We start from the raw sequence: 27,171 nt of genomic DNA, 5'->3' as shown, positions 1-27,171 counted from the left end.
TAAGAGAAGATACAGCCAGTAGAACCCTCTGGGAATCTACGAACAAAATAGCCTTCCTCACACGGTCTTCTAAGATGTGTACAAGCGCCATGAGCACAGCGTAAAGCTCAGCAGTGAAAATACTTGCAACACTGTCAATGCGTCTTGCTCTACTAAAGTGTTCTGAATAAACTGCGGAATTTACGAAAGACGAGCTTTTGGCCCCGTCAGTAAAAAATTGCACATAGTCTTCATATTTCTCTTGTAATGCAAGAAATTCCTTGTGAAGAACCTGATGGTTAACTGACCTTTTATTATATTTTGTAAGTGACCAGTCACATGACAATCTTACTGCCTTCCAAGGAGCAACAGTTCGTGTTTTCTTAATCAAGTTACTTTCAGGAAGGGCCAGCTGCAGGGAGGCAGAAATGCTCTCAAGCCGGAAGCGTAATGGGCGTATTATGCTAGGTTTGTTTTCAAGAAGCTGCAAAGACATGGGGGTGTGAACCGAATTGTTTGATGGATGCATAGAATCAAATTTCACTTTGTACCCATAACACAAGCTAAGATATTGTCTGCGCTTCTCTAGTGACATTTGATATGTATCTACATACAGGCTCAAAACAGGCGATGTCCGAAATGCTCCTGTGGCAATTCGAAGGCCAAGGTGATGGGCCGGATCCAGCATTTTTAATACAGATTGCCGTGCTGATCCGTACACAATTACACCATAGTCCAGACGGGAACGGACCGGTGAGTTGTACAATCGGATGAGACATCGCCTGTCAGACCCCCATGATGTGTGTGAAAGTACTTTGAGAATGTTAGACGACCGCAAGCATTTCTGCTTCAGCTCCTTGGCGTGAGCCAGAAAGGTAAGTTTCTTGTCGAAAATAACCCATAAAAATTTGTGCTCGTATTTTACAGGTATTGCAGCGCTATAGAGCTGCAAACAAGGATCAAGCAACAGACCACGACATAGTGAAAAGGGCACTCACACTGTTTTCTCAAATGAAAACTTAAAACCATTTTCATCGGCCCAAATGCTCATTTTGTTTATTGAGAGATGAAGCTGGCGCTCGCAACTTGAGAGATTGCAGGACGAAAAGGAAATCTTCACATCATCTACATATAATGAATATGAAACTGATTGAGGTATCACTGCAGCAAGGCTGTTTATCTTCACCACAAACAAAGTGACGCTCAATTCAGCCCCCTGAGGTACGCCATTTTCCTGAGGAAAAACACCCGAAAGTGTGAAACCAAACCTAACCTGAAACGTTCGGTTAGTCAAAAACTCCCTTATGCAGCGCAACATACGGCCACGGATACCATGTGTGTATAAGTCGTTTAGAATCCCGTAACGCTAAGTAGTATCATATGCTTTCTCTAGGTCAAAAAATACCGAAACGCAGTGCTGTCGATCAACAAATGCTTCGCGTATGAAAGTTTCCAGGCGAACAAGATGATCCAATGTTGATCGCCCCATTCTAAACCCACACTGATTGGGATATAAAATTCCCTAAGTCTCTAAAAAGTGTACTAATCGTCTATTTATTAGTTTTTCATAAGTTTTCCCAAGGCAACTGGTCATTGCAATGGGACGATAACTTGCTGGTAGAGTATAGTCTTTACCGGGTTTTAGGAGAGGAATTATATGTGGCCGCTTCCAGCACTGAGGAAAGGCAGAAGCCATCCACAAATTAATAAAAAAGGTTAACAAATGGCCTAGAGATTCAGGAGACAAGTGCCGCAACATTTCATAGTATTTTTTGTCAGGACCTGGTACCGACTGCTATTTTGACCCAAGGGCCACCTCGAGTTCGCACATTGTGAAAGGCTGGTTGTATACAAGAATGTCTGATCCTGACATAGCAATTGGCTGCTTTTCTGCTACAGCTTTGAACTTCTTAAATTTTGCCGAGTAATTAGATGAGCTAGACACTTCACAAAAATGTTCCGCAAGCACATTTGCCTGGCCTTTCAAGGTTGGCGAAGCCGAGGGAAAAAGAGGCGTCCTAAAAGAGAGGTGTTACCCCGAATTTTCCTCATTCGGTCCCACACCTCCTTAGTAGTGACAAAACTTTTCACCTTAGAAACATATTTCATCCATGAGCTTTTCTTAGCTCGTTTCCTTGTCCAACGAGCCTTTGCTTTACATTTTTTAAACTCTATCTTGTTCCAGACCGTTAAGTAACGGCAGAAAGTGCCCCAGGCCATGTTCTGAAGTTTAAGCGTAACAGAACAGTCTTTGGTCCACCAAGGCTTGGAGCGCTTAGGAAGATTTTCAGATGTTTGTGGAATGGCGGAAGAAGCAGCATTTATGATACGGTCAGTAACGTACAAGGTGGCATTTTCCGGAGTCATAGCTAAAAGTTCAGTTGGGTCAAGCACCGCTTCCAATGCAAAAAGAGCCCAGTCAGCTTTGTCTAATTTCCACCGGGGATACGTGTTGAAAGTGAAAGAGGTGCTACAGTACTTTGTAAAAAAAAACAGGAAAATGGTCGCTCCCAAAGGGGTTATCTAAAACCTTCCAAGAAAAACAGGGAAGTAAAGTTAGGGATGAAAGAGACAAATCGATGGAAGTGAAAGTATTATGAGCTGCTCTAAAAAATGTAGGATCATGTCCATTTAAAAGGCAAAGGCCGGATGACAATAAAAATCTTTCAATGACACCACCACGGGAATCTTGGCGAGCACTACCTCACATGGGGTGGTGGGCGTTAAAATCTCCCAAGAATAAAAAAAGGTTGCGGAAGTTGCGCTACAAGTCCATGCAGGTCATGTAAATGCAGTGGAATATTTGGTGGCAAGTAAAGTGAAACAAGCGTAATAAGGCGGTCAAGAAGAATACGAACTGCCACTGCTTCTAGAGAGGTTGTGAGAGGAACAGAAGCACATGCAATAGCACTCTGCACAACCACAGCCACTCCACCAGAGGAGTTGCTATGGGATGCCCGGTCCTTTCTAAAAACGTGATGACGACGTAGAACATTTGTTTGTGTGTCTTGAGATGAGTCTCCTGTAGGCATATAGCGACAGGTCGAAGCTCATCAAGAAAAAAATTTGTCATCAATATTAGGGAAAAGACCACGGCAATTCCACTGCATAATACTATAGTTCTTTGCCATTTAGAGACAAAAAAAATATATATATAAAAGTGACCTAAAAGGGAGATCCGTTAAGGTTTAAAATCTATTTTTACACGTGGGGTACTCTGCTTTTTAGGAGGATCTTTCTGTTTCCAAGTGGGGTTACTGGCAACAGAAAGAGACGACTACGATCCTGAGAGGGGAGCCTCCTCCTCGGACCTGGGCCCACTTACGTCCATGGGCTCGTCTGTTGCCGCCGGCAGCTGACCCTTAAAGGTCGTCTGCTTCGGCGACTCCCCGGGCTTCCTCTGGGGAGCAGAGGTGCGAGGAGGTAGGCCTCGGCCCTTAGGGGCCGAAGGGCCAGGTGGAGCAGGGGGGGTCAGCCCCTGCCTTGAAGTGGATGCTGAGGAGGCAGCATCCACCTTACGATTGGAAAGCGGTGTCACTGGCACCGCTCCCGAGGGTGCAGGAGACCTCGACGGGAGGCGCAGATCGTCCGTAGACGTCTGTGTTCCAGTCGAAACCATTGGCGGTACCGGTCCCCTATGTACGACCTGGGCATACGAGCCTTTGGAAAACAAAGGCAAAACGCTTTTTGGCATCAATGTAGGAAATGTTTTCATTAACCTTCAAGGTGAGAATTTATTTTTCTTGCTTCCATAACGGGCAAGATCGGGAGTATGCTGGGTGTTTTCCTTTACAGCTAGTTCACTGAGCTTCGTTGTCACACACATCAGCGACGTGCTCCTTACTAGAGCATTTGGCACAGGTCTCGATGCATCGACAGTTAAGCGACCCATGGCCGAACCTTTGGCACTTAAAGCAGCGCTGAGGGTTCGGCACATAACGCCGGACAGGGGACTGAAGGTAGCCTGCCTTTACATTAGTGGGTAGAGTCGTGGAGTCGAAAGTCAGAATGACATGCCTGGTTTTACGTTCTATGCCGTCGCGACGGATGGTGATGCGTCGTGCAGCAACCGCTCCCTGTCCAGAGAGATCCTCAACTAGCTCTGTATCTGTCAAGTCGAGGAAGTCATCTTCAGAGATGACCCCTTGGACGGTGTTCAACTTTCGGTGAGGGGTCACACTGACCTTGTAGTCTGAGACAGAGTTCAGGGCTAGGAGTGATTCACTTTGTTTCTTTGTATTTACCTCAACAAGGAGGTCGCCTGATGCCATCATTTTGGCGCTAAAGTTCACACCGATAATACTTTCAAGCACTTTGGATACTAAAAATGGAGAAAGTTTAGTCAATGGCTTTTCTCCCTCAGCGTGCAAAACTAGAAACTTTGAGAATTTAAAAAGATCAGGGGTCTTAATCGGAATGTCAAGGACTTCGGTGCGGGTCCTTTTCAGGGCTCGATCAGTTGGTTTAGTTCGAGAACCCATAAAGATGGGAAGGAATTTCAGTGCCCGGGTGCTCCGCCCACCACGGAGCCCAACGAGGGGGTAGGTAATGTGCCATAGCAAGAAAGGCTTGGCTGACACAATTACTCTACCAGTGCTGCCCGGGCACTATAACCGAGTGTGGATGCAGGGACAGGACCTGTTTCCACTCAAGGTTAGCCCTTGCCGCCTAAGAAGGTGAAAAAAGAAGGAAGAGAGTGCAGAAGAAAAGAGAAAGAGGTGGAAGGAAAAGTGAAAGAAGGAAGAAGAGGGTAGAAGAGGCGACTGAATTAATCATCCTGGTCGGGCCAAGCCAGGACACCCGTCTACGGGAAGCAGGGGTTGAAGGGGTGTATTGCCTTCTCGGGGGGGGGGGGGGGGGGGGGGGAAGGGGGGGGTTCGAAGGGTCAAAACATACCCCGGGCTCAGTTCAACCACCAGGGTCCCCCTTTCCCCGGATACTGGTACGCCGCGCACAGCCAGACGTGTGTGGGCGAACCCACATGGCTCGGGGTTCGTATTGACGCCACTCACCAAGCACCTGCAAAAGTAGGTGGTGCCCCTGCGTGCGGGTATGGTGACCGACGTGGCTGGAGTCCGTGGTGACGCTACCCACCAAGCACCCAGCGCCTAAAGTGCAGGCGCCCCCTGTGGGGCTCGGGGTACGTGGAGACGCCACTCTCCAAACACCTGCTTTCACAGGTGCCTCCTGCGGGGGAGTAACTATGTGTAAAACAAATGGGGGGTGCGCAAAATTAAAAGCTCTAATTAACTCGAGAAGTTCTTCCTCCGAATGCGACCATATAATAAATATATCGTTTTATAGAAAAGTGGTTTGAGTGAACGCGATGCCAAAAAGTTGAATCCTATATTTTTCATAAATATATTACCGTAGTTAGGTGCCATCTTTGTTCCCATAGTAGTGCCGCTGGTTTGGAGGAAGAACCTTCCATTGAATTCAAAGCTATTTAACTCAAGTACCAGACGCGAGAGGGTAGCCACGACATGCTTATCTGATAAATCGTCACTCCTGTGAGTGTCGTACGCATTCACAAGGGCCTCTATGCCATCATTGTGGGGGATGTTTGTATATAGAGACGACACGTCCATCGTAACAAGAAAGCATCTCAAGGGATATTAATTTTAGAAATTTCTCTAAGGAAGTTGTTTGTGTACTGAATGTACGATGGGAAGCTAGGTGGGATGTTCCTAATCAAGTTATCAATATAGCTAGATATTGGTTCGGTGAGGATTCCTGATTCAGATATAATGGGACGGCTTGGGTTCCCTTCTTTATGAATTTTCGGTAGCAAGTAAAATCGACCTGGCACGGCGTTTTCAGCAGTTAATGCCTTTGCCATATTTTCGGTAATTTCCCCCTGTTTTACTAGCTAGTCCAGCTGCCCCCGTATGGTGGGGGCATGTTGCCTGGTTGGATCGTTTTTGAGATGAGAATAAAATTTGAATCGTTAAGTTGTCTATTTCCTTCCTGTAAGCAATCTCTTGTGTTAAGAATGACTATGGCGCCCCCTTGTCGGCAGGTTTTATCACGATGTCGTCTCTCTCGCTAAGGGACCTGAGTGCCCTCCGCTCTGGACTGGAAGCGTTGTAGTGATTGGGCTGCTGTTTTCTAAATGCCGCTACGATGTCTTTCTGAACAGCATTAATAAAAATGTCTAAATGCTTGTCTCTGCCAGGTTTGGAAGTCAAGCCACTCGATGTGGATGGAAGAGCAGACGCGCCTTCGCGGGGCCTGTCAAAAAAGAACTCCTGAAGTCGAAGGCTGCGGGCAAAATTTATCTAGGTCTTGAAGCAAGGAAAATTCATCATATCGGCCTGTTGTGGGGCAGAAGTTGAGTCCCCGCGAGAGGAGCGATGACTCGTGGGTGGACAGTTCTATGTTTGATAAGTTAACTATGTTAGTGAATTCGGGAATACAATTCTGCGTTTCTCGTTCGCACACTCTCCTCGGTGGATCCCGAGTGGGTAGTTCTACGTCTGAGGAGCTAACTGCATTATAGGATTCGGCCCTGCAGCTCCGCACGTTTCGTTCCAACACACATGCCGAAGGAGGTCCAACATTGTCTCTAGCCAACTTGTTTTCCTTTACCTTACTGTGCATCCCCCGTTTTCTCCCTTCAAACACTTTTAAAGCCACGGTTTTATGCTGTGCTAGATCGCGATCGGGGAGTAAATTACGTTCGGCTTGTTTAAGCGCGGTTGAAGCTGTTTCCCAATGTTCCATAGTTATCCCAACCAACTCGAGAGACGCCTTAGTGAGAACCGTATGCCACCTCTTCAGTTCACTCTGAGACGACGCTATCATGCTAGGCTTCAACGTAATTTGTAAGCCCTTAGGGGCGATGCATGCGTCAATGTAATATTTAAGGTATGCGGCATGCAAATCGTGGCGTACTCTTTTGTCAACTAATTTTCTAAGTTGTAAAAAAGTTCGAGATGGCAAGTTGTCGCGGTCTGCGTGGGTTTCACTCAGTACAGGGGGAGCTCGTGATGTGTCCCGCGATGGTCGTCAATCTCGCTGGGGACGGACAACGTTGCCGAACGTCTTGCGCAAGTTGTACCTGGGTGGAAAATGTGGGCCTAGGGATGCGATTCACGCACCCCGCAGTCCAGTCGCAGGTGTAAGAAGTCTGGCTCGGCACAGCGAGGCCACGTCTGGTCTCCTTCCTGAGTATCAGATCACCTATGCAGCGGGTCATGTTCACGCCGACTGATGACGTACCATTGAGCCGTACAATATTATGGGTGCAGACGCATTCGGATATGTGTTGAACTTCCCTGCGTGAGGCATCCTACTATTACAAGTCAACCACCGCCAGGCTCGTGCTGCAGTGGACTGTGACTCAGCTTTGCCGGCTGGGTGTACTGTGTACACTAAGGCAATAGAGACGGTTAGCAGCGGGCACTTGATGCCAGCAAACAATGACTCATGAAGTCCCTACCTAGAGACCAGCGGCAGAAAGTGCTTCGACTGTTCAGCATAGTAACAATGCCCCAGCCTCTTCTTAACCCTGGTGCCCTCAGAAGTAAAAAGAAGGCGTTCGGACTTCTTCTTTTTTTTTTTTTTTTGGGGGGGGGGGGGGGGGGGGAGGTGGGGGGGCGAGGTATTTTTCAAGATACGTAACGAAATACACTACATCCTGATTGTATCGTGATACAAAGACACATTCCAAATCTATTTCGATACAGAAATACAGATACTGCCGAAAAAAATGTATTGCGATGCAGCAATACAAATACGAAATGTATGTCTGAAATACTATCCTGATAAATGTGTTTCGCAATACTGCCAACCCTGGTATGGATGTAAAATCGTGGACAGTAAACTACCTGGGTAACCGTAAAGAACTTCTTCCTAAATCCATGCTGACGGGACGAGGGTACGTTATTTGCGTTTCGAAACTCAGTAATTTGTTTAGCGTTAATACGTTCGTGTAGTTTATAGGACGTGCATGTCAAGGATAAACCTAGGTCGGTAATTGCTTAACGCAAGTCGGTCACCATTTTTAAACAAAGAGCGCGCGCCATTAGCCGATCGGTTGGCAGAGTATCCGAGAGAAAATAAACACAAAAAATGACTGCTAGAAAACGTGCCAACGTCACAACACAGCGAAGCAAGAATGCGTTGAAAATCTCCTCAGGACCACAAGAAGCGTTCGCCTTTAAATTTAACAGCATAGAGAATACTCCCTCGAGGGTTCGATGATTCCTCGGTAGGAAACTTGTACAAGCTAGTCTTAAAAAAAGGGGGGGGGGGGGAGGGGGGGGGGAGGGGGGGGAGGTAGTAACGGTTACAAGTCATCATAGCACTTCCAAAAGTAATAAACTTACCATTATTGTTACTTTCTAATAAATGTATTCAAATGGCCACAAAATTAAAACAAATGATCAATTACAAGTGATCTGATTGCTTGTAATAACTGCGGTGCAGGTCTGCATACAGATAAGACCAGAAAAGAGAGCAATGGTAGCTTATTGCCTTGTGTTGAAAGTGTCGGTACTTTCATTGAAGCTTAAGTTCCACGCGCGCAATGTAAAAAAATAAAAGCCCAAAATAAAGTTTGTTATGTTAAGGTTGTTACGTAGAAATGCGACGTCCAAAGTATGAAATATGATCAGAATGCACGAGGATAAAAACAGCTGTCAAGGCCATGAGCTCTTGCTGCTTGCATTACTTGTGGAGTATTTCTACGGACAATATCAAAAATGTTCCAGGAATAATTAACAAATAATAGTTCTGATAATATTAATGAAATATAAGGCAACCCTCCTTCAATCCACTTGAAGTCAAGGCACGTTTCCTCAAATAACAGTTATAGCGTGACTGGCATGAAGCACGAATATCGGTACAGTCGATAAAGACTGGCTGTAATTTCAGAACTCACGTTAGGATCCTTGCCGGTCATGCCAGCTTCAGCCTGTCCACGGAGGCGACTAGCACAAATATGCAGACAGCACTGCAGTTTATATTGCCGCGTGCGTCCCCGAGAAGGAACGCTTCTCCGTAATTCTAGAAGATTCGAGCTTACTCTTACCCCGAGTGTAAAAGATAACAAGGCCAGAATGACCTTGCCTAGTCAGTCTCGCCCTCTCACTCCCGATCTTTCTGGGTCGAATGTAAGAGAGTCCGAGTGTAGTAGATAAGTAGGGCCCTGCATGTCCGCAGATTACCCACGTATCGTCGGCGGATATCCGCTGTAAACTGGCAGATGCGGATCCAAATGAATCAGATTTGGCGGATCGCGGATCGGATGCGGATGCCTGGGGCTGCGGAAGCGGATCGGATGCGTATGTCCGGGGGTCCGGATCGACATTTCTGCCGAGGCGGCCCATAAACGTGTGCTGCCGCACAGTGCAGAGTGAATAAGTGAGTAATACTATGAAGTGCATTGTTGAATGTATTGCGGGAGAAAACTACTTTTTTCGATGAAAGGTGCCAAGCCGGAGAAAATTGTTCTTGACGTCAAGAAAGATTTAATTCTCACCAAAGATCGCTTCCGAACGTTCTACCTTGCCAACAATGCTGTCCCTAAAACAAGTAAAGAGTGCAGGAACATAAGTCGTGCTGAAAAAACGTGTTCTTCTTTGACAGAAAAAAAGAGGAGAACGTTTTCTAAGCAAAGAAAAGCCCAAAACGTACAAGCTCTAAGAAAGAAGAAGCCTGCGAGTTGCTTGTTCGGCTACAAGTACATTGAGGAGATTCAATTGGATCCTCTGGAGTGATAGAACTTGTACCAGCACAAGTTTCCGCACTTCATTCTTGCAACGCAGTTCGTCCATGCCACCCCAGCATCAAGGGCACCAACGGAGGTGACTTCCCGTTAGGGGGTGTTAATTTGAGAGAGGTGAACTTGTCTGAATTGGTCCATGTTCACCATATTTTGTTTCTTCTACACAGCAACCTCGACAAATGAAACGTTGGGTGTGTGTGTGCGTTTTCTTTTCCCCGACAGTTGGCACTGAGTTGTTTTTAAGTATAGACCTTTTCAACTTCTCTCGCATGTACGCCGACACCCTGAGATCACGTGACGCGCCCGCCATAAGGTGGCTTCTACTGGTCGCTCCTCTCTCGCCTCCGCGCCTTGACGAAGGCGTTGTATTCTTGTTTTTCGTCGCGTTTTTATTTATTATTTATTTATTTATTTATTTATTGACACTGTCGGCCCTTTACAAGGCCTTTACAGGAGTGGTAATACATACAACATGTAAAAGAACAATCATGCACTGACACTTCAAAAAAGTGATTCACCCGGAGGAATGAAAAAAGCAAAAGATATACATTCAAAACACAAAGTCACGGCACATTATCAAGCACTGTACTCTTTATATTTTTAACACAATCACAGACATTTGTCATAGTGACGAGGGAATTCGGGAGTTGGTTCCATTCCTTTATTGCCCTAGGAAAGAAACTAAATTTAAAACAATCATTTTTGACAGATGGTTCCCTGATGTGCATGCTATGTCGATGTCTCGTACATTCACTGACGCGTACGTCCATGAAATTATTTTTGTCTATCTTAACTAGACCACGAATAATAAGAAAATGAAATTCATGCGGTCGCACTTTGTTCTTAATTCAAGAGAAGGAAGTTCAGCAAGTCGACAGAGTTCGGTGGGGGAATGGTTACGATTATATTTATTAAAGATAAACCTGGAAGCAATCCGCTGGACTTTATCAAGTTTGGACGAGTTAGCTACTGTACATGGATCCCACACTACTTTTGCGTATTCGAGGAGAGGTCTCACCAGTGTTTTGTAAGCCAATGTTTTTATTTCTGGCGAAGCGCTTGCAAGATTTCTTCTGAGGTACCATAGTGCCTGGTTAGCTTTTCTGGACACTTTTTTCGTGTGTGTATTCCGTCTTAAGTCGCTTGTAAAGGTCACTCCTAAGTACTTATTTTCGTCTACACGAGGTAGGTTGTTGTCATCTATTAAGTAATCATAATTTCCCTATTGAAAATTCCATCAAGCTACGTAATTTGGGACACTGACTGCCAGTCAGCAGCGTTGGTGGAACGTGATGGACCATCAGACGTCATCTGATGGTCCATCAGATGACGTCTGACTGCTACTGCCAAGGGAATTTCATCAACAAGGGCAGCATTTATATAAGAGTAAAGCTATACGCATTCATAAATATCGCCAAATGCCTCGATAAAACAAAATGTTCGAAAAAACAAAAAAAAAAAAAAAAAAAAAGCAGCACCACCGCGCATCGAACCCGCGACCACATGCGTACAAATCGGATATCTTAACCGCTATACTACGGCACCGTTAGAGAAATTCGATTTGACTATTCTTTTTATACGAAATGCTTTGGCTGCAAATGCAGTTAAGTCGTCAGCATGTTATGCAAAGCACACGTACATCACTCGCCGTACTTCAGTTCTACTCATCTGCCATGTAGAGTACTTTCGCGTCGTAGAACGATCCTTTTGTTCGCGCATCACCGGCCCAGTAGACCTGGTACACCCTGTCGTCTTCAACTACACCGCTAAAGTCCCTTACATCGTCGGAACTCACAACAGGCTGGGTCTTGTCGAGTAGAAATTCTACTAAAACATAAGACATTGTAGAGCCCGGGCAGGATCGACAGGTTGGAGCGAGCGGCCAAACAAAACGAGTCGAGAGCGATCGTTCATGAAAGCTCGGCGAAGCCTCTATGGGCGAAGCGAAGTGCGAAGTGTCGTGTTCGGCGCTTTGGCGGGCTTCTGATCAAGGTTGTCGGTCGGTTGCGTGTCATATCTCTAACGTCAGCGGTTTTATGGGCTCACGTCCCAAAATCGTTTTCTCGTGCATAGATTACTTTTCGTATTCATAGATTTGACGAAATAGTGGTATCCGAACGAACTTTACGTCCTTTGACCGTACGTTTGTCTGCACGTCAAAGCTTTCTGACGTACAGTCAGAGACAATCGATGTACAGTCAGAATCACCACCAAGACATCCTGATGGCATTTCGCGGCGGCCGACTGCCACCAGGAAACCATCAGAAAGCCGACAAGCGGGGTCTGACTGGAGTTTGACTGTCGGTCAGAGTAACTTGTTGGCCGATCAGACATGCTTGACGTACAGTCAGGCACAGTCAGCGGTCCACTAGAAAACATTGACTGCCAAACACGGTTACATTGATGGATTTTTCCTTCGGGTTAGGATATGTTTTTTTCTTGTTATAGACATAACGACTGATTTTCTATAGTTTAACTCCATTTACCACTCGTCGCACCAATGTTTGATTTTGAGGAGTTCATTTTTGCAGTTTTAGTTGATCTTGTTCGGTTTCTATTTTATTGTACAAAATACAATCATCCGCAAACAGCTTAATTGAAACTGATATTCCACAGCGTATGTCATCTATAAATATTAAAAATAAAAGCGGTCCTAGCACACTACCTTGTGGAACTCCAGAAGCAACTGGAGCGGGTCTAGACACACAGCTTCCCAACTGAACGAATTGAACTCTCGGTGAAAGATACGAGCAAAACCGGTTTGTAATGATGGGGTTCTTAAACAAAGCGTTAATTTTAAGCAACAATTTAGGATGAGACACTTTATCGAATGCTTTTGAAAAATCTAAAAATATGACGTCGGTTTGGCCAAGGTTATTTATAATTTAGGAAAGATCGTGCACGGTTTCAGTGAGTTGGGTCGTTGTGGAAAGACATTTACGTAAATCCATGTTGATATTGAAACAAAATATCGTGATAGTTAAGGAACGTTAAAATATGCTTTGAAACAATATGTTCGAGAAGCACGTGTTAATGAGAGATATAGGTCGGTAGTTTTCCACACAAGAGACAGAGCCTCCTTTATGTATGGGTACAATATTGGCAATCTTCCGGGCTTTCGGCACGGAACCATTATTTATAGACGACTGAAAAATTATATTAAGATATTTGGCAACCCATTCAGCGTACCGCTTAAAAAACGCATTAGGAATTCCGCCAGGCCCGGCACTTTTTTTACATCTATGTTAATTAAGAGGGTAACGACTCCCTCCTCTTAAATTAATAAGTCACTAATTGGAGGATAACCAGCAAAATTTCTACCTTTTTGCAAATGTTGGTTGTCTCGAGTGAACACAGATGAAAAAAGGTATTGAATTCTTCTGCTCGTTGCTGACTATTGTCGGAAGTAATTTCCTTTTTTCTTTGGGGGGGGGGGGGGGGTAGGTAGGGGATTAAGATATCGCAAGAATTTAGCTGGGGCTTCTGTAATAAATTTCTTAAGAGTGACATTGTAAAATTTATGCTTCGAGTTTTTAACAAGCCTCTTCAGATCGTGACTCAAGCTTTGCAGTGTTATTTTCCTAGAGTCATTTGTTTAATTGCATTAGCTTTCCGACATCGCTTTATTTGTCTTTTTACATGGGTAATTTCTCTAGTTATCCAGGGGTTCTTAGTCCTTATTATTTTGATACGCGTAGGTACAAATAAACTAATACAGTGTGCTGTCACATCAGCAAACAAATTCCACAAAACGTCGGTAGCAGCATCTAATTCGTAGAGTGACTGAAAGTCGTCAAGCGATTTCTCAAGATAATCTAAAATGCTAACGTCATCTGCTGCCTCAAAATTAAGGACCTTTTTATGCGGAGGGCGACCAAGCCTGCAAGGGCTGAAGTTCAGCGTCATGCATGTCATTTTGTGATCTGAGAGGCCTTCAAAAAGTTCACATTCCGAAAGAAGAGGTGTTAGGTTTGTGGAAACAAAGATTAGGTCAAGTAATGATGATGCAGCAGAAGTCGTTCTTGTGTGTTCTGTGACAACTTGAGATAAATTATAACAAAATGCAATTTCCAGTAGTTGCTCGCAGCTGGCTCCGTCTGTTGTTACCACCGAAAGCGTACTCCAGTCAATGCATGGTAAATTAAAGTCGCCTACTAACAAGATGTTTTTAATATGACATATTACAGAGTCCATATATTGTCGCAACCTGACTAAAAAGTGAACTGAGCTATTGGGAGGTCTGTATACACCGCCCAGGACTATAACCCGGTCATTCATTCTAATCTGGACCCATGGAGCTTCGATATCTTTAACCTCATCCAGTACAGTAAATACAATATCGCTTTTGATCTAAATTGCTACGCCCCCGCCACGTGCTTCCCTATCTTTTCTAATTATGGTATAATTGGGTGGTGTAATTTCACTGTCTAAAATATTGCAATGTAGCCACATTTCTGTAATTACCATAGCGTTGGGTTTGTGTTCAAGAACAATGCTTTCAATTAGGTCAACTTTATTTACAATACTTCGGGCATTTATGTTAATTAGTTTGAAGCGTGCTTTGTTGTGACGTCATTGATCCTTATCCTGCGTAGTCTGATATGATGAACACCGATATCTTTCGTTCCTATCCTCGTCACAGGCATAGAGAACGTTGTTTATTTTGACCTTATCAAAAACCAATCTAGCTTTTGCGCCTTCCTTTCTTTCATCTGCAGTAGAGTTCCACAGGTTCTTTCGTATCTCCACAACTCTTTTCGAGAAATCTTTGTTACTGCTGATTTGAGTACCCTTTAGTTTGGAGCAATTGTTAAGAATTTTCGTTTTATCCCGAAAGTCAGCGAATTTCACAATAACAGGCCGAATTCTACCGGGTATGTGCCTCCCAAGTCTGTGAATTCTTTCAATGGAATCAACCTTAACATTCAGTATGCCATCAAATACCTCATGCGTCGCGCTTCTCACAAGCAGTGTTGTACGGAACGGCGTTCCAAGCAACGGCGTTTCTGGAACGCGTTCCTTTTAGGAGGAACGAAGGAACGCCGCCGTCCCATTTTGCATCAGTGGAACTGGAACGGGAACTCCTTACATTCTTACTGGAACGGAAAAAGGAACGGCGTTCCTTTTTTTCATCCAGTGGGGTAATTTTCATTTCATTTCTAAGAGGGAAATTCTGAAAGTATAAAAGCAATATATTTACGCAGAGTACGATCTTGTTAACGTTTTGGTTGCTTATCTTAGGGTTTATTTTCTGTTGTCCTAAATTAGTAACAGCTGGATGCAGGAAAGCTAGAGGACATCGATCCTTTTTTCAGTGCCCGAATCCGCTGGACAAAAAGAAAAACGTTTAGTCGAAGGAAAAGACAGAATGAGGGACGTTTCAAACTCAGCTACTGTCTTTACTTCCACGAATTTTCAAACACCCAGAAATCTAAGGCCAATAACAGCCATCACTGAACTTCCATAAATAGGCCTACAGTTACAACAAAAGAGCAGGTTACCAGACATTGAGCACACCTTTGTATGGCGAACATTGGTCCCTTTAAGATGCACAAAAATTAACCTTTATTCACTCCCCCTTGTCTTTCACCTTCAAACTGAAAAACGAATCCAACCTTGTAACTGACTTGTAGACTGACCTCCCAAAAGCCTTACCCTCGTCTTCACTTGCTCATCTTGTGGACAGCAACATGAAGAAGCGACTGTTGCTTAGTTTGAACAAGGGGACTTTGTTAGATTGAAACGTGTGCGGTTAATGTAAAACACTTGTGCAATGTGGGGTAACAGTTCATTTGGCTCGTCTGATTTGCCCACCACAGACATAATTACGGTTAAAAGTCGAGATTTTCAAATGTGACTATATCAACAAATGAAACCCTGCTTCCGCCTTTTTTTTCCCCTGGTGCCCTTCCGTCCCGCCATTCAAATTCGTATGTTCCCATTTGATGGGGTAGATTAAAAAATAAAGAGTGAAAACTTTTCTTCATTTTACTAAATATGGTAATCAGCAAAATGCAAATGTAACGTATATGTAACGATACGTTCCATTTTTTTAACTGTAACGAGAACTAGTTCTTTTTTCCCATATAGAACTTGTAACTGGAACGCGTTCCAAAAATTAGAAGGAACGAGGAATGATCCTTCGTTCCTTTTTTTGAGAAACGTGCACAACACTGCTCGCAAGGACTTCTTCCGTTTCTGATGTTGCTTCACTGATAACTCTAATTATCAAATTATTTCTTCGGAATCGATTCTCAAGATCGTCCATTTGTTTGTATAAAGAGGTAATTTCGTGATCGTGACTGGTAAGCGTGGTTTCAATTTGACCAAGCCTGCCACCTGTTTCATCGACGATTTGTAATTTTTCCTCAACCGTATCCAGCCTGTTTTGCAGCTTCTGTATATTGATTTCCGAAGTGTCTTGTTTTACCTGAATTTCGTTGACCTTTTTAAGGATCTCTTTTTGTGTCTGGAGCAATTTAGGAAACGTCTCAGTTATGGGCCCAGGGTTTTCTTCAACGTCGCCGGATAGTTTAAGTAGCATGCCCGCCACAGACAGACAATCATAAGCACACTGGCCTGACACCCGTGGACACGGCAACACAACTAAGGCAACGGAGTCACTACGGAACCCGTATTTGCGATCACCAACCTGCGTGAACGTCATCGGGTGCATGTTAGCCGATGATGCCATGGCAGGGTTGCCGTGTCCACTGGAGCTGGCGGCTGAGGGCATGCTTCTTATATACTGTTCGCCAGGCAAGCAGGGGTCTCCTGATAACGTCATCCTGCGCAGGGCTGCTGCGCCGGGGAAGCCTGCCACGTGCGTAGGTAATGACAGTGCAATCTTTGTTCCGTTCCGCAGTGAGTCGCCGGTGACCACAAAGCATCCCACAGGCGAGGATGCCTTCCACGATGATGAGGGTAATAACAGCCAGCCGATGATTATCTGCGTGAACGTGATCGGGTGCATGTTAGCCGATGATGCCACGGCAGGGTTTCCGCGATGTTTTGCCTTGCTTTGTGAAGTGTCATCTGATTCTTATTTTTACTACATAATTGCTTGCCATCATTATGCACACAACTTCTTCACTTGATTTTGTAACACGTTTTTACTATTTGCACCGTCGGCGTATGGAATACGTGTGAGAAAAGGACTCAGCATTTGCAATGGCGCCCCTTGAGTATGCATCTGAGCCTCGTGTGAATTGAGAGGCCAACTATTTATGTCAGCGAAAGTTTCCTGAATTTACAGTGGTTAAGTGATATTGACGCAATAAGAAGCGCAAGGTAAAATTTATGATCACGTATCACCTAACTTTTTTACACCCTTTAAGGGTGCTACAGCACCCTTTAGCGGTGCTGCAGGGGGTTTGCACCCCTCGCTTAGCCGTCTAGCACCCTTTTTTTTTTGCAGGGTTAGCACCCCTCACGACGAGCGCGAGGGTGCTTGGGCGCGAGCACCCTTCGGATACATCGCGAGGGGTGCTAAGTGCTGGAAGGGTGTGGGAAGGGTGCTCAATTATTCGTGCAAGGGTGTTCTTTATTTCTAATATTAGCATAATTTAGAAAAAAAGGAGGCTATATGTGGATGCCGTTTTCAGCGTATATAAGTGGGCTCAGCGTACATTAGATGAATTGTTAAACGTCACAGTATATGTTGACTAATTAACCAAGATCTGTTTTTTTAATTAGTTGAATGGGCCATATTGCAATTGCGCTTCCAATGGAGCCATTTAAAGTCAAACTTATTTGAAACAATGCATGAAAATGCAATAAGTTTTGAGATAGTCATCGGCCTTTCCATCACAATTCGAGAACTGGAGCGTCTGATGTTGTGCTGATATATGTGACGTAGTAGTTTGTCTCACCATCATTACCTTGGAAGTCTGATGCCGGCGCATCCAACAAGGAGACGCTGTTGAGATAGTGACGGGTTGATTGAAACGGCTATGTCTCTCTCAACTCACCATTATCAGCACCCGACACGTATCTTCCACCTCCTTTTCTTTTTTTATATTTTGGTAAGGTTAAAAAGAACACCCTGTATATAAGCAGATTATCGCTGCACTAAAAATACTTAGTGGTTCAATATGTGTACTTGAAGCCGCACAACTTGTAGTCTCTGAAATATTAGCTCTAAAACAGGAAAATTGCTCATATCGCCTTTACCGTGCACTCAGATTTATCTGACAGGCACATTTACATTCCTGCACTGAATACTGCTTAATGTGAAAGTGAAAAGTGCACTGTTTGGAGCTTGTTGTTTCTTCTGGGCATTACTTTTGAAGATATGCGCGGAGGAGCACGCCCCCCTCCCCTCCTCTCCCCCCTCCTAGGGGTTGCCCCATGGTAGCAAAGCTTCCATAAAAGCCCATATTTCAAAAATGGCCACTCATGGGGAGCAGCGCCCCCTCTGAGCCGTGGGGCATTGTCGTTAGCGATGCTTACATACATGTAGGAAGTGACGCTTTTAAAAATAAGCAAAGGAAATGACGTATTTTCAGGTTAATTGTGACTTCACACGGGTGTATTTGTTTTTAGGCCTGCTCTGTCATCCAAGTTACCTAAAAAAAAAGTAACTGCAATACCTTCTTTTTTTGTGGTGGCCATTGGAATTGCATAGCTTACACACTTCTATTTTGGCCACATTGGTGACTAAAGCCTTTCAGGCGGTTGTTCTGAATTACCATCGTTTAAATCCCGTGGACACGTCGTATCATATTTATCATTTCTCCTCAATCAGTCTTTGTGATGCAGTACTTGCTATCAGCTTTTTAGCCTCCCTGAATGGCGTTAATCTCTTAAAAAAAGTATTTATCTTCTCTCACTTAGTTTTGTAAAAAGATTGCACAAAAAGCAAGAGCTCGCAGCAACTACAACATGCTTTTAGTGGCTGAAGACGTGGACTGGAGGTTTTGGAGGCTGCAGACGGAGAGAAATAACGAGTAAATACGAACTAGTTATTTCAATGAACTAAATACCCCTAAACAACATGTACTTAGGCAATTCATGTTTTAGTTTGATATAAACTATATTTAGCACTCATAATATGTCTTTAATAATTGATCAGCTTAGTTTTTTTCGATCCACAAAGCATAATTGCGCTACCGTAACCCAGCCTCCAGGGTGGCGATAATGCCCCCCCCCCCCCCCCCCAATCCACCTTCTTCCAAAATATGGGTTAGAGAATAAATTGTACCTCTTCCCTTTCTCTCTCTTTCCTGGCAGGGCGGAGAGCGAAGATGGCTTCTTTGTATTTATCTTGGGGCAAAAGATAGATCTCAAGGGGGACAAAAGTGGTTTTGTGGGAGCTATCACTGCAACACAATAAGCCAACCAAAGGCAGTGCGCATCCCTGCGGACAGGGGGATCTCATCTTGGAACCATGCACTTTCAAATCCATATTTCGGAAAATGGTCTCTTGGTTCTGGACTGTTTTTTAGCTCAACTGTTGATATATGAGCTGACCTTGCGAAAGTGATGGAAGCAAAGCACATCAAGCGGCCATGCACACACACACACACACACATAGATGGCCACCAGCAGGATTCAGAATAAACTTTTAGGGGCTGCATTCGAGAGAACGGCTTTATATGTGGGGAGCAGATCCTGCCTCCTAAGCTTGGAGCAGGCGGCTGTCCAAAGCATGTAATCCCATCAAGACCCTAAGTAACTGTCACGTTTATTTGTTTTAGCAGTGACAAATGTTAGAACAACGAGTGACGCATAGTTAATATGGTGCGTCCATTGTGCTCTCTTATGTACAGTGGCTCCGCTGACCCGTCAGAGAATGAGGTGAAGACTCTGTCTTCTTGAGTGGCACACACAACATACGCATGAAAATGCTCATCAAAACAAATTGTGTCCAGTATGTTTGCAAGAAGCAGAACAAACTTGTTGACATAAAATATTTCACGTACCTGCACAAATTTTGGCAGAGTATCTTCAGGTACACTTACAACAAGGGCACAGCCTGCCTTGTACAGCCATCCATCTACACTTACAGATTTGACAGCGAATGAATTACTCCTGTCAAGATTCTGCTCAAAAATGAACTGCTTGGTGCTGTCAGGTAGGTGTTCATAGAGTACACGGTGACAGCCAGTTGTTGTGGGGACACTTTTGTCATCACCGCCAACGAGGGAAAAACACTGGTAGAACTGATGTCTTATTGCTAGGCTTTTGGAAAGGTTCTTGAAATTGCGGATCTTACGAGAGATGTCTTTAAAGTACTGGTGTTTTGCCTCAAAGCGCATTGCCCAGAGTTCAACTAAGGACCCAAACTTCAGAATGCATGACGGGTAGTGAATGAGGTAATGCATTTTGCAGGGAATTTTGACAGCTGGAAACATTGAAATGAAGTTCATGATAAAGAACTGAATCTTTCGCTAAAGGAGCCCAATGTGTGAGAATAGAATTTTTCGGCTCATGATGATGTCGCAGATTTCTCGAAGCAGTAGGTAAAGTTGCCAGGTTTGGTTTCCTGAAGGAATGCAGTCACCAACATAGAAGGTCAGATGACGGAAACGGCAGAAAACCTGTGTGGCTGACTGTTTCATACCTGCCTCTCCACGCAGGAACTGCTAAGGAAGAGGTTCTGGTTTGTTCCGAACGTCACAATGGTCATAGTCCCACCTAAGGATGCACTCGTTCAGCTGGCGAAGTGAAAAGAAGCCCTGTGCAATTAAATAAGCAATAATGTGCTTCAGTGCGAAGGGTATAACACCTTCTAGAACATCGTGCATCACATCTGGGGGCAAGTGCTGTGTTGGATCAAATCCCTGGGATGTGATAGCACAGGCTTTCTGAACTCCATACAGTGACCCTGTCGACAGCCCAGCATTCAACATACTCTTATGGTGCTGGTGTCCAGCTGGTGTGCGCAATGCAAAGTCAGTCTCATCATGCTTGTGCTTAATTTCATGACGTAGTGCCATGCAGAACCTGCATATTCTGCCATGACTAAAGCTGCACTGAAAGCCGCCCATCCTATGACTAGACAGGTTGTCACCGGTCATAATGAAGACTGAACCCTTTGCCACTTCACCGTTCGCAACTATGCCTTCATTTTCTAGGGTGCTTACATCTTCTAGCAGCGGTGCAATAATCTTGGGTAAACCATAAGTGGCTACATGCTTGTCTTTGACTAGAAGTGCCAAGTGTATTCCTGCATGTGCTGAGCGGAATTTTGCGCCAAAATTCAAGACAGAGAAGTACACTGCAGTCAACTTTTGTTTCCCACGTTTGCTGCCCAACGGATTGCACACTTCGAATTCATCGCTATACAGCTGCAAACACATTTTACTGCTATCACCGGCAAAGTAGACGTGTTCACTAAATGCACTTCCGTCAAATACAGAGCACATGTGGTCGTCTAGTTTCATGTAGGAATTGAAGTCGCCTGACCAAGTTGGATGTTCTAGAATGAGCTTTAAAACACTGCACAGAGGCACATATGTCATGGTGTCGGCCTTTCCATTTGAGTTAATTCTTAGAGTGACACTGCACGGCTCAATATATGGAAAATGTGCTTTCCAGTATGTCATCCGCCTACCTCTCGTGAGTAGCTGGTCCAGTTGTAGCTCGGACAGCAGCTCATTCACTTTGCCAGCATCCTTGTCGATAGATTGCAATCGTTCATCTTCGAAAATAGCCTGTATGTAAAAAATTACATCGTTGGCTATTTTGTTTAAGGTTGACTCTGGAAGACGCCTGTGCTCTTTCCACTTAAGAATCAAAAGTGCCAATTGCTTAACGTAGTCGCTTGATTTGGGGTTGGGATCATCTCCTTCTTCAGCCATCCTTTCTTGTAGCCCCAGTAGCTCCATTCGGTCGAAGTCAGTCTCCGCAGCATCCACATCACTTGGAGCACCACCGTCACTTTGTGCTGCCTGTGCACTTTGGGCTTCACGAAGAAGCACTTCCTCGGTGTGGGTTGTCTTCTTTTCAAATAGATTAGTGTGATGTCGATACACATGCTTCTTGTATGACGTGAACAGCTGAAATGTTTTCATGCATCCACTGAGGCCACACATCCAATTGCTTTCATGTCTATGAACAGAGTGGAGGTGTCTGAAGAGCGACCTTAAAGAAATCACACGGTTGCTGCATCTCAGGCAACGATAGTAGCGGACACCTGGCATCTGAAAGAAAAAAAAAAGAAAAAGGACCATATGAGTAATTTTATTCCCCTTGTGATGTTCATTCATGTAGAAACAAATGCAGAACACACCATACATTAAGAATAGCAGCAACTCAAAGGAACAGCCCTATCACAAGCACTTCCTCATATCATAACTACGATCATGCACAGTGTACTGACTTTTTTCCTTCTTGGCATTTCTATTTAAAATCATTCATGCTTACAAAGAATAATATGACTACTATTTGGAGAATGCAAGGCCAGCAAATAAAAAAGGAGTAACATATGGCTTAAAGTAAGCACAAGCATGATAAAGTAACCCAAAGACAAGACAAAAAAAAACAAAAAAAAACAGGGCAGACACAAAAGAGTGTTGCTGTATCTGTCCCGTCTTTTTCCCCTTGTCTCGCGGTTAGTTTTATCATGATTGCTCACCAGCTCGCCTGCGCCTTAAAGGGCCCATGCAAAGCTCTTCGAGCATCTGCATTTTTCCCTCTGTTTACCTTCCTGGTGGCACGTTATTGTTATTCCCAGAGTGGCCTCAGTCGCGTGAATGGCCAAAGACGTCCCATTTATGCTTCGAAACAGATCACTGGCAGTGAGAATTCGCAACCCTCAGTGCTTACGCACGTTATTGTTATTCCCAGAGTGGCCTCAGTCGCGTGAATGGCCAAAGAGGTCCCATTTGTGCTTCGAAACAGATCACTAGCAGTGAGAACTCGCTGCCCACAGTGTTTACACACGTTATTGTTATTCCCAGAGTGGCCCGAGTCGCGTGAATGGCCAAAGTGGTCCCATTTATGCTTCGAAACAGACCACTAGCAGTGAGAACTCGCTGCCCACAGTGTTTACACACGTTATTGTTATTCCCAGAGTGGCCCGACTCGTACGAATGGCCAAAGACGTCCCATTTATGCTTCGAAACTGATCACTGGCACAGTAAGAACTCGCTGCCCACAGTGTTTACACACATTATTGTTATTCCCAGAGTGGCCCGACTCGTACGAATGGCCAAGACGTCCCATTTATGCTTCAAAACAGATCACTGGCAGTAAGAACTCGCTGCCCACGGTGTTTACACACGTTATTGTTATTCCCAGAGGGGCCTCAGTCGCATGAATGGCCAAAGACGTCCCATTTATGCTTCGAAACAGATCACTAACAGTGAGAGTTTGCTGCCCAGAGTGTTTACACACGTTATTGTTATTCCCAGAGTGGCCCGAGTTGCGTGAATGGCCAAAGAGGTCCCATTTTTGCTTCGAAACAGATCACTAGCAGTGAGAACTCGCTGCCCACAGTGTTTACACACGTTATTGTTATTCCCAGAGTGGCCCGAGTCATGTGAATGGCCAAAGACATCCCATTTATGCTTCAAAACAGATCACTGGCAGTAAGAACTCGCTGCCCACAGTGTTTACACACGTTATTGTTATTCCCAGAGTGGCCCGACTCGTATGAATGGCCAAAGAAGTCCCATTTATGCTTCAAAACAGATCACTGGCGGTAAGAACTCGCTGCCCACAGTGTTTAGACACGTTATTATTATTCTGCCTATCCGCGCGGACACCATGATATATGCCTTCGTGCCAACTGTGCCTACTGCGATCGAGTAGTGCCTTGTCGGCAGGGGCACATAATCATTATTTAAAATTAATTATTTTAATTCCTAGAGCTCTAAAATATTTGAAACTTGGACTTTATACTCAGTAACCTTTGAGCATAATCTAAATTGATAATATTTCGTGTGACTGCAGGCTGCAAGTGAGAAGGCGCGCGCACATAACACGTTTGCCTTACATCTTACCTTTTCACGTTTGCAGGAGGGCCGCCCGGTAGATTTCAGCCGTTTTTTCTTTACAGAGGTTCGTTGACTAGCCACGAGTGCAGGGAACACCTCACATTCTCGACTGCGGCCTCTGTTGCCTCGGTCTTGCTGTCGCTGCTATCTGTCACATCGCGCCAGACACGCAGCGTCCGTCTGCAGTAGGCACTTGTACTTATAGTAGAGGCATAGGTAGAGGTACTACATGGCGCCACTCACAAAAGCGCGGGAATCCAGTCTTGCCGTGAGCCACTGGAGCCCACCAAGCACACTGCCAGTCATGGGCGCGTCAGGCGCGTTACCCGGAAGCATGCGGTTAGAGAAGCTCGTTTCACGACACCGGGATGCAGCTCGCAGCGGTCTCGGACCGTATCGGGCGATCGACCGGAGATGAGGAGATGATGCAGCTCGCAGCGGTCTCTAACCGGTTCCCCAAAACTTTCTAATAACGTAATAGGTACCTGTTATCGCCGCCGCTTGGCAACTGGCCAGCACCTGCTCTGTCTGATCCAGTGACTTTAGCCAGTACCACCGTACCACCACCACCACCACCACAAAACCCCTTTGGCTAGATGGCGTGAGCTACCGCCCGTTACAACGGGTAGAGGCTACGATACAGTAACGCCATTCGTCTACTTTCGTGCCCATACAATCTAGGTGGTGTTTGCTCATTCCCGTTGCTCATTCCACTCATTCGCGCTAAACTTGACCACGAGACTTGACTTGTTTTTAACGCTTTAGCCGCGTTGGCGCCTACATTAGGCCTACGTTTTACCGGTTTACGTTGTGCGTCGCATTGGCGGCAGTTTCGTTCTGCAACGCGCGGGCTCGTCGTAACAATAATGTCTCCGCTGCGTTGCCTCGTCACCGTCGCCACCGGCAGTTCTCAAACAAAAAGAGCATTGACCCTTCAAAGAGGTTCAATCGAGTGCTTAAAGCAAGCGATCGCAACGTGTCCCGTGCTTGGAAGCCTGGTCCAACTGTCACGCAGCAGGTTTCAGGTAAGCGGTCGTTTAATGTGGCATTTTCTGCGCAATGTACTGTGTAAAAGAACAATCTATAGGCTGCTGCTGGACGCTCCACTTAGTTCTGCTGCAAAGTTTGGAAAGCGTAAGTTTCACGACACGAGTAGTAGCGCTATACGGCAGAAGCCTTTGTGTTGTAGCGCGAGCCCAACGGCACGTGGATTGAACAGAACGTTTTCACCTAAATTCGGAGTCGGTCGCACCTTCTCTTCCGTCCTCAACATCGAACGCGCTACAAATTGGTGACCCGGGCGTGATGTTTTTGATGGGACAAGCCTCCGGCCAGCGCGTGAACCTGTCGATAACGGTCAGGAGGTACCGGTAGCCCTGCGATGACGGTAGGGGTCCGACAAGGTCCACGTGGATGCTGGCAAAGCGGGTGTCCGGGAGTGCAAATTTTGCCAGAAGCGATGGAAACGCTCGACCAAACCATTTGTCTGCGGTTGGTAGGCTGTGTGTGTTTTTCAGGTGAGCGATGCCAAGAAGAGTTGTCAAGCTTCGGAAATGGGCCGACTCGAATTGGCCTCCGCGATCGGTCACGATTTCTGCGGGAACTCCAAAGCGGGAGCTCCAGGTGGACAGAAGCGCGGAAGCGACAGTCTCGGCAGTGACATCATCACGGTCACCAATTTGTAGCGCGTTCGATGTTGAGAACGGAAGGGATGGTGCGACCGACTTCGAGCTTAGGTGAAAACGTTTTGCGTAATCCAAGTGCCGTTGGGCTCGCGCTATAGCGCGAGCCCAACGGCACGACACAGGCTTCCGCCGTATAGCTGTAGTACTAGCGTCGTGAAACTTGCGCTTTCCAAATTATTGCTGTGTTACAACAGCAACTAATGCACTGCTACCATCATACAAGCGTTCGATTTTCAAAACTCTTGCGTGCTTGGCATTTTCAAGTTAACGCCGGGTCGAATATTTTTTTCCCAATCAGTTACAACGCAAATGTGCTGTTACAGGAAGGTGTGACTAGCTATCGTATGCATCGATTGCAGGTACTAGATGCAGCTTTTGGCGAGTATGTAGACCTTGCCCCTGGGGATGAGCTGGCCGACATGGCGAAAGTTTTTGTGCATCAAGTTCCAGCCGTGTCAGAAGAACAACCCTGTTCATCTCAATCTCAGGTGTTTATGCTATAACTGTTTCAGATGAAATGTAACGTTTTCAAGTGATTAACTATAGCTCTAAATTGCTTAGTAGGCACTTACTAAGTGTGACGAAAATAATCCCTGGAGAAGGGGAACAGGAGGGACAAAGGACAAACACAAATCTCCAAACACAGCTAGGTGACTGGTGCGCGAACGAAAAAATCCGCCTGGTCCGGGTATCGAACCCGGGACCTCTCCATTACAGGTGGAGCGCTCTACCAATTGAGCTAACCAGGGGTTAGACATCAGTAGAGCAAACGGGTTTTATCAGCCGCCACCAGTCTAACACCAACAAGGGTGAAGCTTGCAATTTAAGGTTATGATTATAATGCAATTAAATGCAAAGGTGCAAGCGAACTGGACAAGAATGACGAAAATAATCCCCGGAGAAGGGGAACAAGAGGGACAAAGGACAAACACAAATCTCCAAACACAGCTAGGTGACTGGTGCGCGACCGAAAAAATCCGCCTGGTCCGGGTATCGAACCCGGGACCTCTCCATTACAGGTGGAGCGCTCTACCAATTGAGCTAACCAGGGGTTAGACATCAGTAGAGCAAACGGGTTTTATCAGCCGCCACCAGTCTAACACCAACAAGGGTGAAGCTTGCAATTTAAGGTTATGATTATAATGCAATTAAATGCAAAGGTGCAAGCGAGCTGGACAAGAATGACGAAAATAATCCCTGGAGAAGGGGAACAAGAGGGACAAAGGACAAACACAAATCTCCAAACACAGCTAGGTGACTGGTGCGCGACCGAAAAAATCCGCCTGGTCCGGGTATCGAACCCGGGACCTCTCCATTACAGGTGGAGCGCTCTACCAACTGAGCTAACCCGGAGTTAGACATCACTAGAGCAAACGGGTTTTATCAGCCGCCACCAGTCTAACACCAACAAGGGTGAAGCTTGCAATTTAAGGTTATGATTATAATGCAATTAAATGCAAATGTGCAAGCGAGCTGCACCTTTGCATTTAATTGCATTATAATCACTTACTAAGTCTCTAGTGTGTTGCATAACCCAATAAATCATCAATAGCTTTTCCTGGGCTTAGGAGATGCCATCACACGCCACAGGCGAGGTACCACCAGATGCTACAAGCGAGGTACCACCAGATGCTACAGGCGAGGTACCACCAGATGCTACAGGAGTTTGCTCTAATGTCAGCGCAATCGAACTGTAAGTGCATTTCGGTTGTTTGGCCAAGCATTATAAGCTTTCTTTTTTATGTGGAGTCTTCACTATGACTATATTGGTTTCAGTGAATTTTAATGGGAACAACAGTCATTTGACCCACAAAGTTAACTTTTTGAAGTGAAA

General features: G+C 45.2%; 1 protein-coding gene across 1 annotated transcript; it reads right to left on the bottom strand.

Annotated features, from left to right (window-relative positions):
- Positions 1–20,123: 20,123 nt before the first annotated feature.
- LOC115310671 lies at positions 20,124–21,855 on the bottom strand. The gene has a single exon (XM_029969128.3). The coding sequence runs from the start codon at positions 21,853–21,855 to the stop codon at positions 20,296–20,298; it is 1,560 nt and encodes a 519-aa protein (XP_029824988.2). The 3' UTR covers positions 20,124–20,295.
- Positions 21,856–27,171: the final 5,316 nt, after the last annotated feature.

The sequence above is a fragment of the Ixodes scapularis genome, unplaced genomic scaffold (assembly GCF_016920785.2).
Source record: "Ixodes scapularis isolate PalLabHiFi unplaced genomic scaffold, ASM1692078v2 PGA_scaffold1__304_contigs__length_218370807, whole genome shotgun sequence".
Taxonomy (NCBI): Eukaryota; Metazoa; Arthropoda; class Arachnida; order Ixodida; family Ixodidae; genus Ixodes; species Ixodes scapularis.
The sequence above is the reverse complement of the archived record's forward strand: the minus strand, read 5'-3'. Positions and strand labels throughout refer to the sequence as shown.